Source organism: Lichenostomus cassidix, chromosome 1, assembly GCF_008360975.1.
Source record: "Lichenostomus cassidix isolate B80296 chromosome 1, HeHo_3.0, whole genome shotgun sequence".
NCBI classification, from domain to species: Eukaryota; Metazoa; Chordata; class Aves; order Passeriformes; family Meliphagidae; genus Lichenostomus; species Lichenostomus cassidix.
The window spans coordinates 73260956-73275766 of NC_139479.1; the positions used below are offsets into that span (position 1 = coordinate 73260956).

At 38.5% G+C, this 14811-nt stretch overlaps 1 protein-coding gene across 2 annotated transcripts in view; it reads left to right on the top strand.

The window, feature by feature from the left end:
* Positions 1-14811, top strand: part of GUCY1A2 (guanylate cyclase 1 soluble subunit alpha 2) — a 135222-nt gene that overhangs the window by 16512 nt on the left and 103899 nt on the right. For both annotated transcript variants that reach the window (XM_085064016.1, XM_085064027.1), the window contains exon 4: positions 10528-11246. In XM_085064016.1, coding sequence (XP_084920142.1) covers positions 10528-11246 — 719 coding nt within the window. The remainder of the gene's footprint in view (positions 1-10527; positions 11247-14811) is intronic.

The window sequence follows — 14811 nt, forward strand, 5'->3', positions numbered from 1 at the left end:
ATAGTTATTTTTCTGGTTGAATAAGGACTAGTAAGGGCTTCCTCTGTGAAAGAGGGATGTAACCACTGGGGTGTGTACCTAGAACAACAGACATTGCTGAGGCAGGAGGTAAGCATGAATATGACTGTGATGAAGGCTAGAGAAACTGTTGAACTGAATCTGGCTCTTAGTTTATTTATATGAATGTCTGTCCAGGGCTGGAAATCAGTGTGCTTGCAAGCAGCTTCCTGCTCTCTGACCTTAGATAATGCCAACATGATTCACCTCTCCCGATCCTCTAACCACCTCTAAAACAGTCATTTGGCATTCCTTATTCATCAGAAGAGTGCAAATGCTGAGATCATTAGTAAGCTTGGAAGACTGTGAGCAGGTGCTTCACACTGTGGTCCTGGTGCTTGCAATGCTCACAGGAAAGTGCTGACAGCGAGCTGTTCCCTCAGCTCGATGCATGTGATTTATCATGTATGAATACTGAAATTTTCCTCTTGTCAAGTCAGCACTAAAGTGTGTCACCATCTTCCTGCAGTGCAAGGACCTGATTCTCCTTGCGTCCTTGCTGAGTTGTTCCTTCTACAAGTCTAGACATCAAGAGAAGTCATCCTGCTTTAATCCCCTGGAGTTAAAGGGATGCATGTCCATCACCTTCACATGCTGTAAACGGTGTCTGATACAGGATCAATCACACAGTTTGCCTTTGCAATGACAGCTTCTGAGGCTGGAATATTTAATTTAACTTTCTGTTCTTTCAAAAACAGTCCAGACTGCTTCATGGTGGACTCTGCTTTCATTAATTGGTGCATGCATACTTTTAGTGTCCTTCATAAGCATATAGAAACAGAAAATACTTTAGGTTGAAAAAGACCTTTAAGATCACCAAGTCCACTTGTAAATGCAGCACTGCCAAGTCCAGCACTAACCCATGTTCAGAGAAGATTGACAGTTTTGGTTTGAACTTATTTTAGGAATAATGATAAGAAAAAGATTTCCATGATGAAGTATGTTACATGGATTACTACCACATTTCTTTCTTATACTGAGGTATGTTAGAGAGAAAGTTGTACCTGAAGAGATTTCTTATTTGACCTTGGGCAAGTTTTTATTCTTTCTCTGCCTCAATTTCCCATCTGTATAATGGAGATAACAGGATTTTTTTAATCCTTTAAACCATATGTCAGTGCTATTCTGATTTCAACCTTCTTGAAGTAAAGACATTTTCATATCATTTGTGCATTCAGCATTTTGAGCAATGACAGCAAATCTCGTTTGGGACTGCTTTTGTCCTCATGATTTAAAATAATTTGATTTCAAGTAAGATTAGAATGTGTATTTTTGCTCAAATGCCATCAGAATAAAGCAGAAGACCTTAATGTAGTTGCAAATGAAAACTTTGGCAACAGGAAATTATGGGTGAAAACTTTTTTGTTGTTCTGTAACTACTCTTGTAAGGAATTTATTCTGGGACATAAAGCCTTCATGACTTGTCTCCTGTTTATATTTTTGGCAGATAGTCAAAGAAGGTCTGTGCTACTGGGCTTTACAAAGCAGTAGAGAAATGCCTGATTTTCCTTTTTGAATCCCACTCAGTACTTCCAAAAAATCACGTGATATTTTCACATCCCAAATGCACAAGTCAGATTAAAAATGTACAACCTTCACCTCACCTCCTCCAAATTTTTTTCAGACACTGCAAACAATTAATGGCCTTTGTGAACATGAGCTATTTTCACTCTTCAATCCTTCACAGAAAAAAGAAAAATGAAAGGGAGCTTCACTAAGGCAGTTACATGTCTTTTAAATGACATTGGTTTTTCCTTTGGAGCCTCTTTGCATCTTGCTGAGGAGCTCTGTAATCTGCCATAACTTTGATAGTAAAACTAATGAAAAGTAACCTAAATTCATCAAGTCATATAAAAAGAGCTGTTGTGCAAAATCAGCAAAGCAGAAGTAGCTGTTCATACCCAGTCTCTAACACCATGGAAGAAATGTTGTCTTTGAAAGCTTATTTGTGTGTTTTAGACTGCAATATTTAAATTGCATGTACTGCAGCACCATGTTAGATACACTGTATGAGTAATTCTTGGTTACACAGTCCAAAGCTGCAAATGCACTTCCATTGTTGTTTCAGCAGAAAGGCCTGGAGAAGTAATTTTACCTATCTGACTTTCCATTGCTCAAGATACAGAAAAACATTCTCCTCCATTTTTTTTATTCAAGGAAATAATTTATACAGCAGAATTCTTTTTCATCTCCTATAAAAATCCAGCTCCTAAATTTTTACTACAATTACCTCATTTTCCTTAAAAAATGCATGGCACATGTGAATGGCTGCTGAGTCAGCTCTGCATGTGGGCTCAAGTGTATTGCAAGAACCTTTCCTGTTAGGCATTCTTACCTTACAGGATAATAATAATGCTCCTTTTGATTTTGCTTCAGAGAGTGGTGTGAGGACTTTGCATGTCTGTCTATCTTTCTGGGCATCTTCTGTTTGGAGGATGATTCAGCACAATGGCAATTCCCTAGGGATTCCCTAATCCCCTGATGATAAGTTGTATGGAGTCCTGGCCCAGAGCCCTGTCCTGTCAGAGAGATAAACAATGTTTCTGGATTCAGCCTCCCCAGGAGACCGAGGAGGAGGTGGAAGCCATTGCTAGTGTAAGGTTTTAGAGAGTTCTTGCTCTGGGTGACATTTGCTTATCACTACCAACGAGAACATGTGCTGCAGGCTGCTTTATACAGGGCAAATCACTTCATGCCTAAATGTATCTTGCAGGGCTGATCCTTCATTTAGTACAAAGGGCATAATTCTACAAAAGTCCTCTGTGCATTTGTCAAAGTTGAAGATCTGTGTTTCCTTTATGAAACGAAGAAAATCTCAGCTGTTACATGAGGCAGTGGGATGAAGCTGTGTCAGGGCAGTTTTACGCTGGATATTAGGAAAAGGTTCTTCACCCAGAGGTGGCTGAACACTTCACTGAGGTGAAGGCTGTTCAGTTTTTATTGCTCCACTGCTGAGCACTTGGAAAGTGGTCACAGCACCAAACCTGACAGAATCCAAGAAGCATTTGGGCAATTTTCTCAAGAGACATGGTGTGATTCTTGGGGCTATCCTGAGCAGGGCCAGGAGTTGTATTTTGATGATCCTTGTAGGTCCCTTCCAACTCAGGATATCTCAGTACCTATGATACTCTGTTGTTAAAGAGGAATAAATTTGGGATCATTCTGGTAACTATTAAATAACTGCAAAGAAATGCTACATTTGAAGAAGCAGGAAATAATCAAAAAGGTGGTGCACAGATCTTAGACCAACCTGAGATTAGACCAGGTGATGTATTTGGTAAAGATGGACTAAGGTCTGGCCCACTGACTGCTTGGGAAGTGTCTGAGAACTGTAAATGCTTATATATTGAAAGTATATGAATTTCTATCACTTCCCTTTGCGCTTAGAACTGCGGATAGTCATTAGGATGCAACTAATTTAGGATGCATGGCCTGATTTATAATTAAAGTTGTTGGTTTACAAACGGCGTGAAAGGAAATGTTACACGGCCCAGAGGATTGGCAATACTAATGGATTCTAATAATACTTTATCCTGGGGGGTCTTAAGCTATACACACAGGGCTCCTGTTATTTAGCAAATGTTTCACTGCACTGGCAACACAAAAGTAATCTAAACAAAAAGCACATAATTCATGTGGTTTCAAAACTGAGATGAGTACATCTCAATTTGAAAAGGACAGAAATTTATACCAAATGGCCTTAGACATCCCACTCTTCTCAAATCAGAGCTATTTATTGTTAGAAAGCAGATAAGCTACCAGTAGATGAGCAGTTTGAAGTTATGATGTACAATAGCATCTTGTAGAAGTCTATTTATAAAGAGCATATTCTGGCCATGATTCATTGACTAAATGTGGGTGTTTGTCATTATCTGAGGTGCTGTGAGGTATCTTGTGGCCTCTGTCAAACCTTCAGAAATGTGAAGGTCTCCCTTAAGTCCCACATCTTGGCAGATAGAGTAACTATCTGTTAGTTCTTTTGTATATGTCTTGGATGCCTTATGAAGACTCAAGGAGCATTAGATTTCTATATTTAGTCAGAGGAGTTGAGCCCTTTATATATGTGAGGTATTATGAGAGATGATTCTGCATTTCATGGGAAGAGTTTATAGATTTCATTGCAATTTTATTCGTTTCAGGAAGTGAAGTTTTGCTCACCGTGTTAATTCAAAGACATATATATTTATTTTAAGGAAAAAAAGCAAATGAAAAAAACTCCTTATTACCATTTGCTCTCTAGAATTAGCATGAAACAAACCTGGTCTGCCTAATTTTTAGGAATTACTGATCTAGTGATTGCAGTTTTCATTTAATAAGCCCTGTGCAAATACAAGAAGTGACCTTTCTAGCATGTGTTGGGAGACATAAAACCGTGATAGTCTTGCTTCACATAACTTGGCTTTGCTTGCAGAATTGGCTGCTACTGAAAGCACAATATGGGGGGAAAACCCCTCCACTGCCTGTTCTTAGTATTTCATCTTAGCTTCCTGCATCAACAGTTTGGAGCAGAATCTTTTATATATATGCTGAGCACAGGTGATCAGGTCCTCACCAAGAGACAGTAATTACAATGATAGTTCTGTCACTGGTCAGAGGGCAAGGAAAGAAAACACCTCATTAAAAGTGGATAAAAGAAATATTATAGGTGAACAAATGTCAGGAATTCTTTTTAACAGCAGTTCTCATTGATATTCTGTGGAATCTGGAAAGATATGCAGCCCCTGAATGTCACTGTAAGAGAAGTGTTGTACAGATTTTACAGTTGTGTCACAATCATATGTAAGGGCATAAAATGATGTTATTGTACTTACATAAAACCCACTGAAAATGTAATATAAAAATGCCATCTGGATTCCCAGGATGATATAAATTCACAATCATACTAAAGTAAGATCAAAGTCTTCTTTACAGTAATTAGATACTGATACTAGGCTCACTTACAAGCCAAATGATTCATCTAATGTACCTTCAGCATTAGTCTGTACACAAGAAAACCTTTTTTATTCAGAGACTAAACGTTGATTTCCCTACCATCTGAAATCATCCTTTGGAATTCTGAATTGCCACCTGTCTTTCTGCCCAAAGGTCTGTTTAAGAAAAAGATCTTACTGATGCCAAAAACTTGATAATCCAAAAACATTTAAGAGATACTTGCTATAACTGAAGGTGGCAAATTCTGCTTCTGTTCACAGTATGAGGTCTGGAATTGCATATTTAATTGTTCCAGCCCCTTAAGGTTTGATATTTATAGATTCTGAATGGTATCTCAGGAAAAAAAAGGTATTTTTCAATGCCAAATGAGTCAGATGCTGGCCACTCTGCAGCCATTGTCTTCATTATTTACTTTTAGGAAAAACTGGATGGCTTGTAAGTGCTTCTGTATGCTGTACCAGTTAATGGATTACTTTGATTTTTTTAATCACATCATTCACCTTCTGATTTTTCCTGAAGAACCTGTGATTTGTGATTTTCTTTATGGGAGCCTATTCTTATATAATTTCTCCTCTTCGTAATGTACAAAATACTTAAAAAGATTGTATTAATTCCTTGACATTTTTTAGTGTGTTTGGAGTTTACATTAACTGCTGAAAAGAAAGTGAAGACCTTTTGCTAGCATGTTATTACAGGATGAAATCATCTATTTCTGCTCCAGTTCAGTGAAATGCTTAATTTGTACTTTGAACCTGTGCTTAAAGACTTTGGTAATTTTGGATCTGGCTCACAAGTATAGGATCTCTTCTCTTAATGTCTTTGAGACACATTTTCAAAGAAGAGCAACTTGTCACAGATTCCAGAGTGCTGTTTAGTGGAAGCCTATAGCAATATTTTCTGTCTATGGATGCTTTGCCTCAGTTTCCAATGTGCACATTTAATTTCTCTCCAGTATGGACTAGAATGAAAGTGACATTATAAAGAAAAGCAACAAAAAGAAACTGTGAAGTAAAAAACATTAGAGTTAAGATATGTGATTTGTGCTCCTGGTGTAGTTTAAATAGTAGGAGCAGAGTATATCCCTCTCCAGGAGGAAAGCAAATTGAGACTGATGGATTCTTGGAATTTCATTTGGTATATTAGTAGAAGGTTTGTAAATAGCAGACGCCCAAAATAACAAATTACTTTAGTTGGGGAATGTTTTTGGTTTATTTTGTATCATTACCATTTAGTGGAATGTCTTGGTGAAACTTTTCCTCCTCATTAATTGCAAGCCAGTGCTCATTTGGAAGCCATGTTGGGGTCATACATGAGGTGATATGGGAGAACAGTGGCCTCTGCATTTGAAAGTGCTCATAGAGATATCAATTTTTTTATGTTTTTTCTGAGAAGCTGAATGAAAATTTTGCATAGAGGTCCACAGTGAAAAAGAAAGAATGGAAATGCTGGCTTTTCAGAATGGAATAGCAAATTGTCAGTTTTGATGAACAGAGGTTGACTCACATTTTTAGTGCCATCTTCATTTGATTTATTCCACTGCAAAATCAAACAGAAAAACAATTGAATGTGAGATGAGTTTGAAAAGATTGGACTTTATATGTAGATGCATAATGTGAAGGTTATAAGATTATTTTGATTTTGTTTGTCTTTTCTCAGCATAAAAGAAAAACAAAGGAAGTAAGATATATATTGAAGTTGGAAATCATACAGAATGTAATTTTTAAAGTAAACAGCTAGCCCATGGAAGTCTCCACATGTAATAAAGTATGCACTACAGAGGCATTGAGTTCTGGGATTTATTTTTCTTTTTTTTTAACAAGAAGGTTTTTCTACATGTAATAAAACTATCTCCTGATCTGGTATTGTCCTGGGTTTATCTTAGAGTTAATTTCTTCTCAGTAGCTGGTACAGTGCTGTGTTTTGGATTCAGTATGAGAATAATGTTGATAACATACTGATTTGGTTGTTGCTAAGTACTGTTTATCCTAAGCCAAGGATCCTTTTTGTGTCTCGTGCTCTGCCAATGATGAGTGGCACAAGAAAGCTGGGAGGCAGCCCAGCCAAGACCCAAACTGGCCAAAGGGACATTCCACACCATTAGAATGTCATGCCCAGTATATAAATGGGGGAAATTACCTGGATGGGAGGGGCTGATCAGGGTTTGGGGACAGGGCTGGCATCAGTGGTGAGCAATTGCTTTGTGCATCACTTCTCTTACTGTGTGGCTTCGTATTTTTTTCTTTTATCATCATTATTACTATTTTCTATTATTGTTACTACATTTTCCTTTTGTTACAATTATTAAGCTGTTCTTATCTCAACCTACAACTTGTGCTTTTGATTCTCCTCCCCATTCTACTGGAGTGGGGGGGATGAGCAAGACGCTGCATGGTGCTTAGTTGTCAGCTGGGCTTAAACCCAACAGGTGTGTATAGAAATAAGGGTAGGGAGAAAATCCACAGATGATATGCAAAATATTGGTATTGTTTATATGGCAGCAAGTGAAAAGGTTATAATGAAGTATATACAGAGCTAGTGCTAGGTGAGCATCTGTTCATCATTTGTTTCAATAAGAGAGGCAGGAATAAGTCAGTAAAAATACATATTGAATATTTTGAGCAACTTTACACAAAGACATCACTGAAGCCGAAAACTTTGCAGAGAAATCCAGAAAAAAATGTGTGTGTTTGTACCATCAGAATTTTTATTAAATAAATATTTTTAATTCAAAGATAAACATCATGCTTCAAGCAAAAATCTTTCTTTTATTAGTAGGGCTTAGAAAAAAAATTCCTTTATAGGTACATTATACTTTTTTGGTTTTGAAGGTTGTTTGACTTACTTTAATTTTCTTAGTATATTATAGTGTCTGTTATTATAGAGAAAATTTTCAGCTAACACAGACCAGCAGTTTGGTTGAGTTTGGTCATATCCTTTTTTCTATTAGAGCTGATCTGATTTTCTCTTGGTACTGTGTGTAACTCAATTCAAAGCTCAAATGTTTTTAAAAGTAGTGGCACGTCCTCGAGCCAGGTCATTTACCAGAACTTCATAGTATAATTCACGTTGCTTGGAGTCAGTGCGTTGTGTCCAGACTGAATGGCCAGTTCTCCTGGGTGGACAAGACCAATCTCAGACAATCATCAAAACCTTGGCCCAAATACTGAAATACAGTTCCCAGTAATGATAATGAGAGGAGGCTTGTGTATGGAGCAGCGAAGTCCAGGAGTGCTCAGTTCTGCAAACCTCATTTGCAGTAAGTGGCGCCAGTGCAGCTGACTGTTCCTCTGTAATTGTGTAACACACTTGAAGTTCACCTGGGATGTCCTTTTGGTCAGCTTTGTGGGATGGATTTGGTCATTTGGATGAATAGCCCAGGGGTTTCTGATGCTGTCTTGTTCCCATGCTTTCAGAGCCTCTGCAACCTCACAGCCTTAGGTGCCCGTGCTAGTAGAATTCTCACTTTCACACGCACACTTCTTAAGCTGCTCACACATCACTACTATACACAACAATGAGATTTAAAACAATGAATATCTGTTTGTGTATACATATGAATATGATGATTTCTTACCTCCTTGCTATTAATATCCAGACATTATTGGTATGGGTTAGAATTTAATTATTTTCCGGTTATAGTGAGTATTTTTGGGTGAGATATTACGATACCATGTTACGCAGACGTAATAGTAATGAGTCAGGAATTGGCACACAGTCTTCTGAGTCAGGATATTAGGGGGCATTGTGTACCAGAGGTACTTACTTTTGGCTTAGCTGCAGAGCTGACCATCTGTGGTCATAAAAGATCCTGGGAATATTTTTGTAATAACCTAGTTCAGTGATCAAATTTCTTTATGAGTCATTTGAACGAACTTTCCCAAAATATTGCTGTTACCTTTCATAAAATATGCTTTGTCGTGTTCTCATGTTGTCATATTCATATATCTAATTTTATGCATTTTAATTTGCTATTAATCATATAAAAGGTCCAAACAAAACTATTGTTGCAGATTGCAAAGTTGGGGAACATTGTAATCCCTTTTGAATATTGATTGTGTTAACTATGCCTGTGTGCATAGGCAGTTCAGACACTGCCCTGAGATTATTAAAGGTTATTGTCTGCAAACAACATGACTTCTGTCCCCTGTCATACCTCAGGTATGAAAGTCACTTACCACTCTCTTCTTCCTAAATTAAAAGCCTAAAAGCAGTCTAATCAATGAGAAGTTCAGTGATCTGCTGGGATATTACCGATGTTATAAAGCATGCTGAATACACATGAAAATAAAGGGCCTGTTGTGCCCTCAGGAAAAAAATAACTGCTCATTTCTGTTAAAGGTAAATTTTAAAGTGTTTGACTAGTTGACCCAAATGTAATTCTATATGATTTCATTGTTGTGAAGAAATTAAGTTGTTAATTCCTATATTAATTTGCTTTGAAACTCTGGATACTTGCAATTCACATACAGCTGATTAATACTTCTTTTTATTCTATTACATCTTAATACAAACATCTGAATAATTTTGTAACTCTACTATGATATGGGATTATAGACTGATGAAACTTTTAGAGTGTCTCTTCCTTGAAATAAGACAGAGGAAAATGCTTAATAACCATCTCAAAAATATTTGTTGTAGGTTATCACTAAAATGGTAAATAACAAACTGGAGCAGGATTTGATACAAATTTCCATTACTGGTATTTTTTCAGCAATCCCTTCAGCAATGCCAGCCTTATCACCTCTGTAAATCAAAACATTTGGAATTTATGTGATAGAAACTTGAAGTGACATTGTGAGATACCCCAGATATCTCACATCCAGATATCCCACATATCCCAGAGCTGTCCCATCTACTAGCTGTGTAGATTGCTCTTAAGAGGTTTTTTTTGAAGATGGGTGAGTGTAGTAGAAGCTTAAAATGAAAAGGCTTTGCTCTTCTTTGCAGACAACAAAAAAGGAGTAATTATTTCTTTGTATCTTGTGGCAGTGCCCAGTGCCTATAGTGAGAATAGTACTTTGGGTAAAAAGCCCTGCAAAACTCACAGCCCCTCTTCCCCAGCTATTTAAAGTGTAATGTGGCTGCAGGGCTTTACATTGTGGATGGAAAGCCAAACAACTGCCTTTGAGTCCCAGTAGCTTATTGTTCAAGCTGGGGAGAGCTGGATCCTTTGCAGAGGGAGTGAACAGAAGGGCTGTAAGAGTAGAAGCCTCATTTGTAGCCAGGTCAGCAATGGAAGGGATGCAGCCATGCCTGGGTACATTTGTTACCTGGATGTGACATGCCAAAATCAGGGAAACTGAAATGGATACTGGCTGCTAGTGGGGAGAAGGAGACAGGCCCACTAATAACTGGCTGGGACAGCAAGCTGAAATAATGAAGACTTAAAAAAATGGCTTCTAGGGTTATGGATAGATGTCTAGTGAAAAAAACTGCTCTCACTGCTTTGGAAAAATACCCAGCAAATAGAGGAAAAAGAGAAAATGTGATGCAGTAACAATATTATGTTATTGATATCAGTGTTTAATTGTCCTATAGGTCTGAAGTTTGAGGAAATGCAAGAAAAGTTTGGGGAGGAATTCTTCAATATCTGCTTTGATGAGAATGAAAGAGTTCTTCGAGCTGTAGGTGGGACCCTCCAAGACTTCTTCAATGGCTTTGATGCTTTGCTGGAGCATATTAGAACTTCATTTGGAAGACAGGCCACCTTGGAATCTCCTTCTTTCCTATGCAAAGAACTCCCTGAAGGCAATCTCATGCTTCATTATTTTCACCCGCATCAGATTGTGGGATTTGCAATGACAGGAATGATAAAAGCAGCAGCAAAGAAGATTTACCGCTTGGAAGTAGAAGTAGAGCAGGTCACAAATGATAAGCTGTGTTCAGAGGGGACAAACCCAGGTAACTGCAGTTGTTTGACTTTCCTTATCAAAGAACGTGAAAATGCAAATACCACAAAAGCACTTCCACCCGGAACTTCCCACTCCCCCTTAGACCTGAGGATTAGCATCAGCACCTTCTGCAGAGCTTTCCCCTTTCACCTGATGTTTGATCCAAACATGCTGGTTCTCCAGCTTGGAGAAGGTCTTAGGAAGCAGCTCAGATGCGACACTCACAAAACCCTGAAATTCCAAGACTGCTTTGACATAGTTTCTCCTAAAATCAGTGCCACATTTGAACGGGTTCTCCTGAGATTATCTACACCCTTTGTCATTCGGACCAAACTTGAGGATTCTGACTCTGAAAATAAAGATAAGGTAAGAATATTAATTTGGAAAGGGATCTGCTTATATGTGTCTCATGGGAGAGGATTTTTTGCTCAGAAAAAAGCAGCTAAAGTCCTGTGTACTCTGGAAAGCTCACTCACACCTTGCAAACAGGGGCTAAGTGATATTCCTCAGCTAAGTGAGTATTTCCCTTGATTATTTATAAGCTTTGCCTGTGAAGTAGTAGCAAATCATGACATTCCATTCAGAAAATTCTGCACTGTGGGGCTGAATAGTACAGCTAGAATAAAAGTGTGAGAAATTTTACAAAATACCCATATCTAATCCTTAATTTCACTGCAGCTATAATATGATAATAATCGTTTTTAAGCCATTTACTAGGGACTAGATTTAAGTAATTTTTCTGAAAGATTCTCACTGCAGGCTTCACACTGCCACCTTATTATATCTTATTTTCCTGTTTTGGAATGCTGCTTTCCTATGTGTTTCTTCTTACTTCTCACCCTGCACTTAAGGAAACCAGAGCTGTAAGTGGTACCAAGTACCACTTATGCCAGTTTTATTGCATTCCAGTCATTTAAATAGGCATTTGTCCTCCTATACTACCTCTTTCCTCAATGTTTTAGGAGAGAGCTACCTTAACTAGTGTGCCCTGTATTTAGTTCAGTGCATTCCAGGTGAGTAAGCTGAGAACATGTTTTTAGTGTGGACTTCTCCAGTGGTTGGTTGCAGTTTGTCTCAGTGTCAGTCCCTGAATTACAGGAAAGCTTTTGGGTGTGAAGTTGGGCTCCAGGTTTCATTCACTGAAGTACTTGTACTTAATACTAACATTAAAACTTGCTTAAGGCTCGAAAAGCTGTGTGTGGGTGCCTTGGAAATACTGCTGCCTTAAGTGGAACTGGATGACCTTTAAGGTCCTTTCCAACCCAAACTATTCTATGGTTCTGTACGATGATTCAAAATACAGTTACTTTTTACAGCAGCATGGTTTCCAGCTCCTCTTTGTCACTGTAATTTGGCAACAACAAACATATTTCTGGTGCATTTTCCTCTGTAAACAACATATCCCCCCAAGAGAACCAAGCTAGTGCTTTTCATTTTGTATTAGTTGATGTAATTCACCCTTCTTAAAACCAAAAGAGAGTTTATTTTTCAGGATCTGTCCTCAGTGTCACCCTAGCCTTGAATTACGACGAGGAAATGTGGTGTGAAATGTTTGAAGGTGTTGGTTCTGAGTTGCCTTGTGACACACTTGTTTCTCCTTTGAAAGAGTCTGGTTTCATGATCCTTCCTCATGCAGAACATGCCTATCCGTCTCAGAAACCTTTCCCTGTCCCAGGACAGAGTCACAGCCCTTTGACCGTCTTCTGCTCTTCATGAATCTGCCATAAATCACTCTGAAGAGGAAGAAGGTTTAGGTGGGGGAGGGAGGCTTTCAAAGCCTTTTTCTCTATTTAATTGGGATAAACTTAAACACACAAAATATTCTGTTACCTGGACAGGTTTCATATGCCTGTGGCTTGCACTTAGAAGAAGTGGCAGGAGTGGGGCTTGCTGGAGGCAGGTTTTCAAATTAGTCAGTACTAACACCATAGAAGCAGGTAGGAGGGGATGGCCGTAAAGGAAATAATTTCTCTGCCAGCAGTTAGGAGGAAAATTGTGTCTTGAAGAGTAAGATGTAAATGAGAGGCAAAAGGGTACTGGTGAGGTGCAAGGGAGCTCTTGTGCCAAAGGCACAGGAATTAATTTGAGAAAATCAGTTTATCTGAAGAGGTATTTCCTTCTGTCTCACCCATTAGATAAGCACTTAAATTTTTTTTTGCTCATGAATACTTAAAAAAAGTTCAGCATATGATGCAGTTTGCTAAATATTCCCTTAAAAAAAAAGTTGCACAGATTCATAGGCTGTGGTTGACTTGCTTACATAGATTTTGAGAGGAGGGACATAGCAATACAGTTTATGTCATGCTCAAGTCCTTTATGGATAAAAAAAGTAGGCTGAGCCTTGGGAACTGCATGCTGTATTATTTTCCCATAGCTCATGTCACTCATTTAGCTCTATATGGAATTCTTTTCAATTTGCCAGCACTTGTTTGGAAGTTGAATATTAAGCAGGTAGATCAGAGGCTGTAAGCATGACCCTGCTTAGAAGTTGCTAGTAACTGACTTAGACATTTCCCTATTTCTCTGCCCCACACCTCTATTCAGTTCATACTGGAATTGCATCCCACTTAGAGCTATTTGTCTTTAAAAAAAAAATCTGACTCTGCAATAACCAATGTTTTTCAGGCTTGGCTGCCTTAAATGGCAGCTATAGGCATGTGACCCAGACAACACTGCTGCACTGTTGAAGTTGTTCAGATGTCTTATTGCATAAAAACCCCCAAACATTCAAAGGCTTTGCAATGAGCAAAGGATCTTCCAGCCTCTCTTCAAAATAATTTTATTTTCATTTCAATACATACATTATATACTTTTTTCAGACTTGCAGTGACGAAGACAAAATAAGAAAATTGTTTTGTTCTGTCATTTAGTCCTGACACCAGCTCTATGTTCATGTGAAAGTAAGTCACAAATCATGATCTTTCCCTAAATAAACACCTACAAGCAAAATAAAATAAACCCCGCCTGTCCTGACTTTCAGGGTGTTTAGTACTTGTCCAATTTGTTCAAAGGCTCATTTGTGTGTTTCAATTTACTGGTGTTTGGATCGTTGCAATAAATAACACTATCTTAAATTTCTGATAAAAGGCCTGGGTGCAGGAGGCAGTTCCTGCAGAGCTATATGGACACCTCTGCAGAAGCACAGCCTCATGGATTAATATCTCAGCAAAGTTTTGTTAATTTGGTATGTCACCAGCTGTTCCTTGGATCTCCAAGCATTTACAGTATCCCATTTTTCTAGGGACCAAACAGAAAAAAAGAGCTCCCCACCTGAAGAACATGGACACCTAGCTTTAAACATGATTTCCAACACCAACTGTTGCCAGTTCTCCCATGCAGCTAAATGCTTGTTATTGTTTGGCTTTTGTAGTATGGTACTATCCAGATGCTGAAGGGAGTATTAGGGTCCTGTTGCTCTATTTATTATACAAACATTTTGTTTTTTCTCACATTTCGCTCTAATTTTTGTTCAGTTTGTTGCACTCAAAAATACATTTATTGTGACAATTAACCATTTGTGGCTGATAGCTTATAGCTTCACTCATGATTAATACAACTGTATGCCACAGAAGTTGAATGAATGTTACTGGAGTCACATATGAAATAAGAAATTAAATTAAGAGGGCTGAGTGTGAACGTGTGGGATGGAGTGTTCTGAAATCCATGTCAAGCCCCTCCCCTGGGGTGCAGGTGCTGGCAGGGAGGGAGTTGATACCCCAGCAGTGAGCTGTGCCTGCAGTGCAGGCTGGTGTCCCCCCAGCTCTTCTTTACCAGACAGGGGCTGGAAGCTCCCGATAGGTGCATCCTGAGTGCAGTCATTTGCTGACTGTATTAATGAACAAGGCCATCTGTGACATGATATAAATACTCATCTCCTTGACAGTACAGTGAGGTGGCTGGAGCTGCTTCAATTTTTAGCTGAATGGGAACA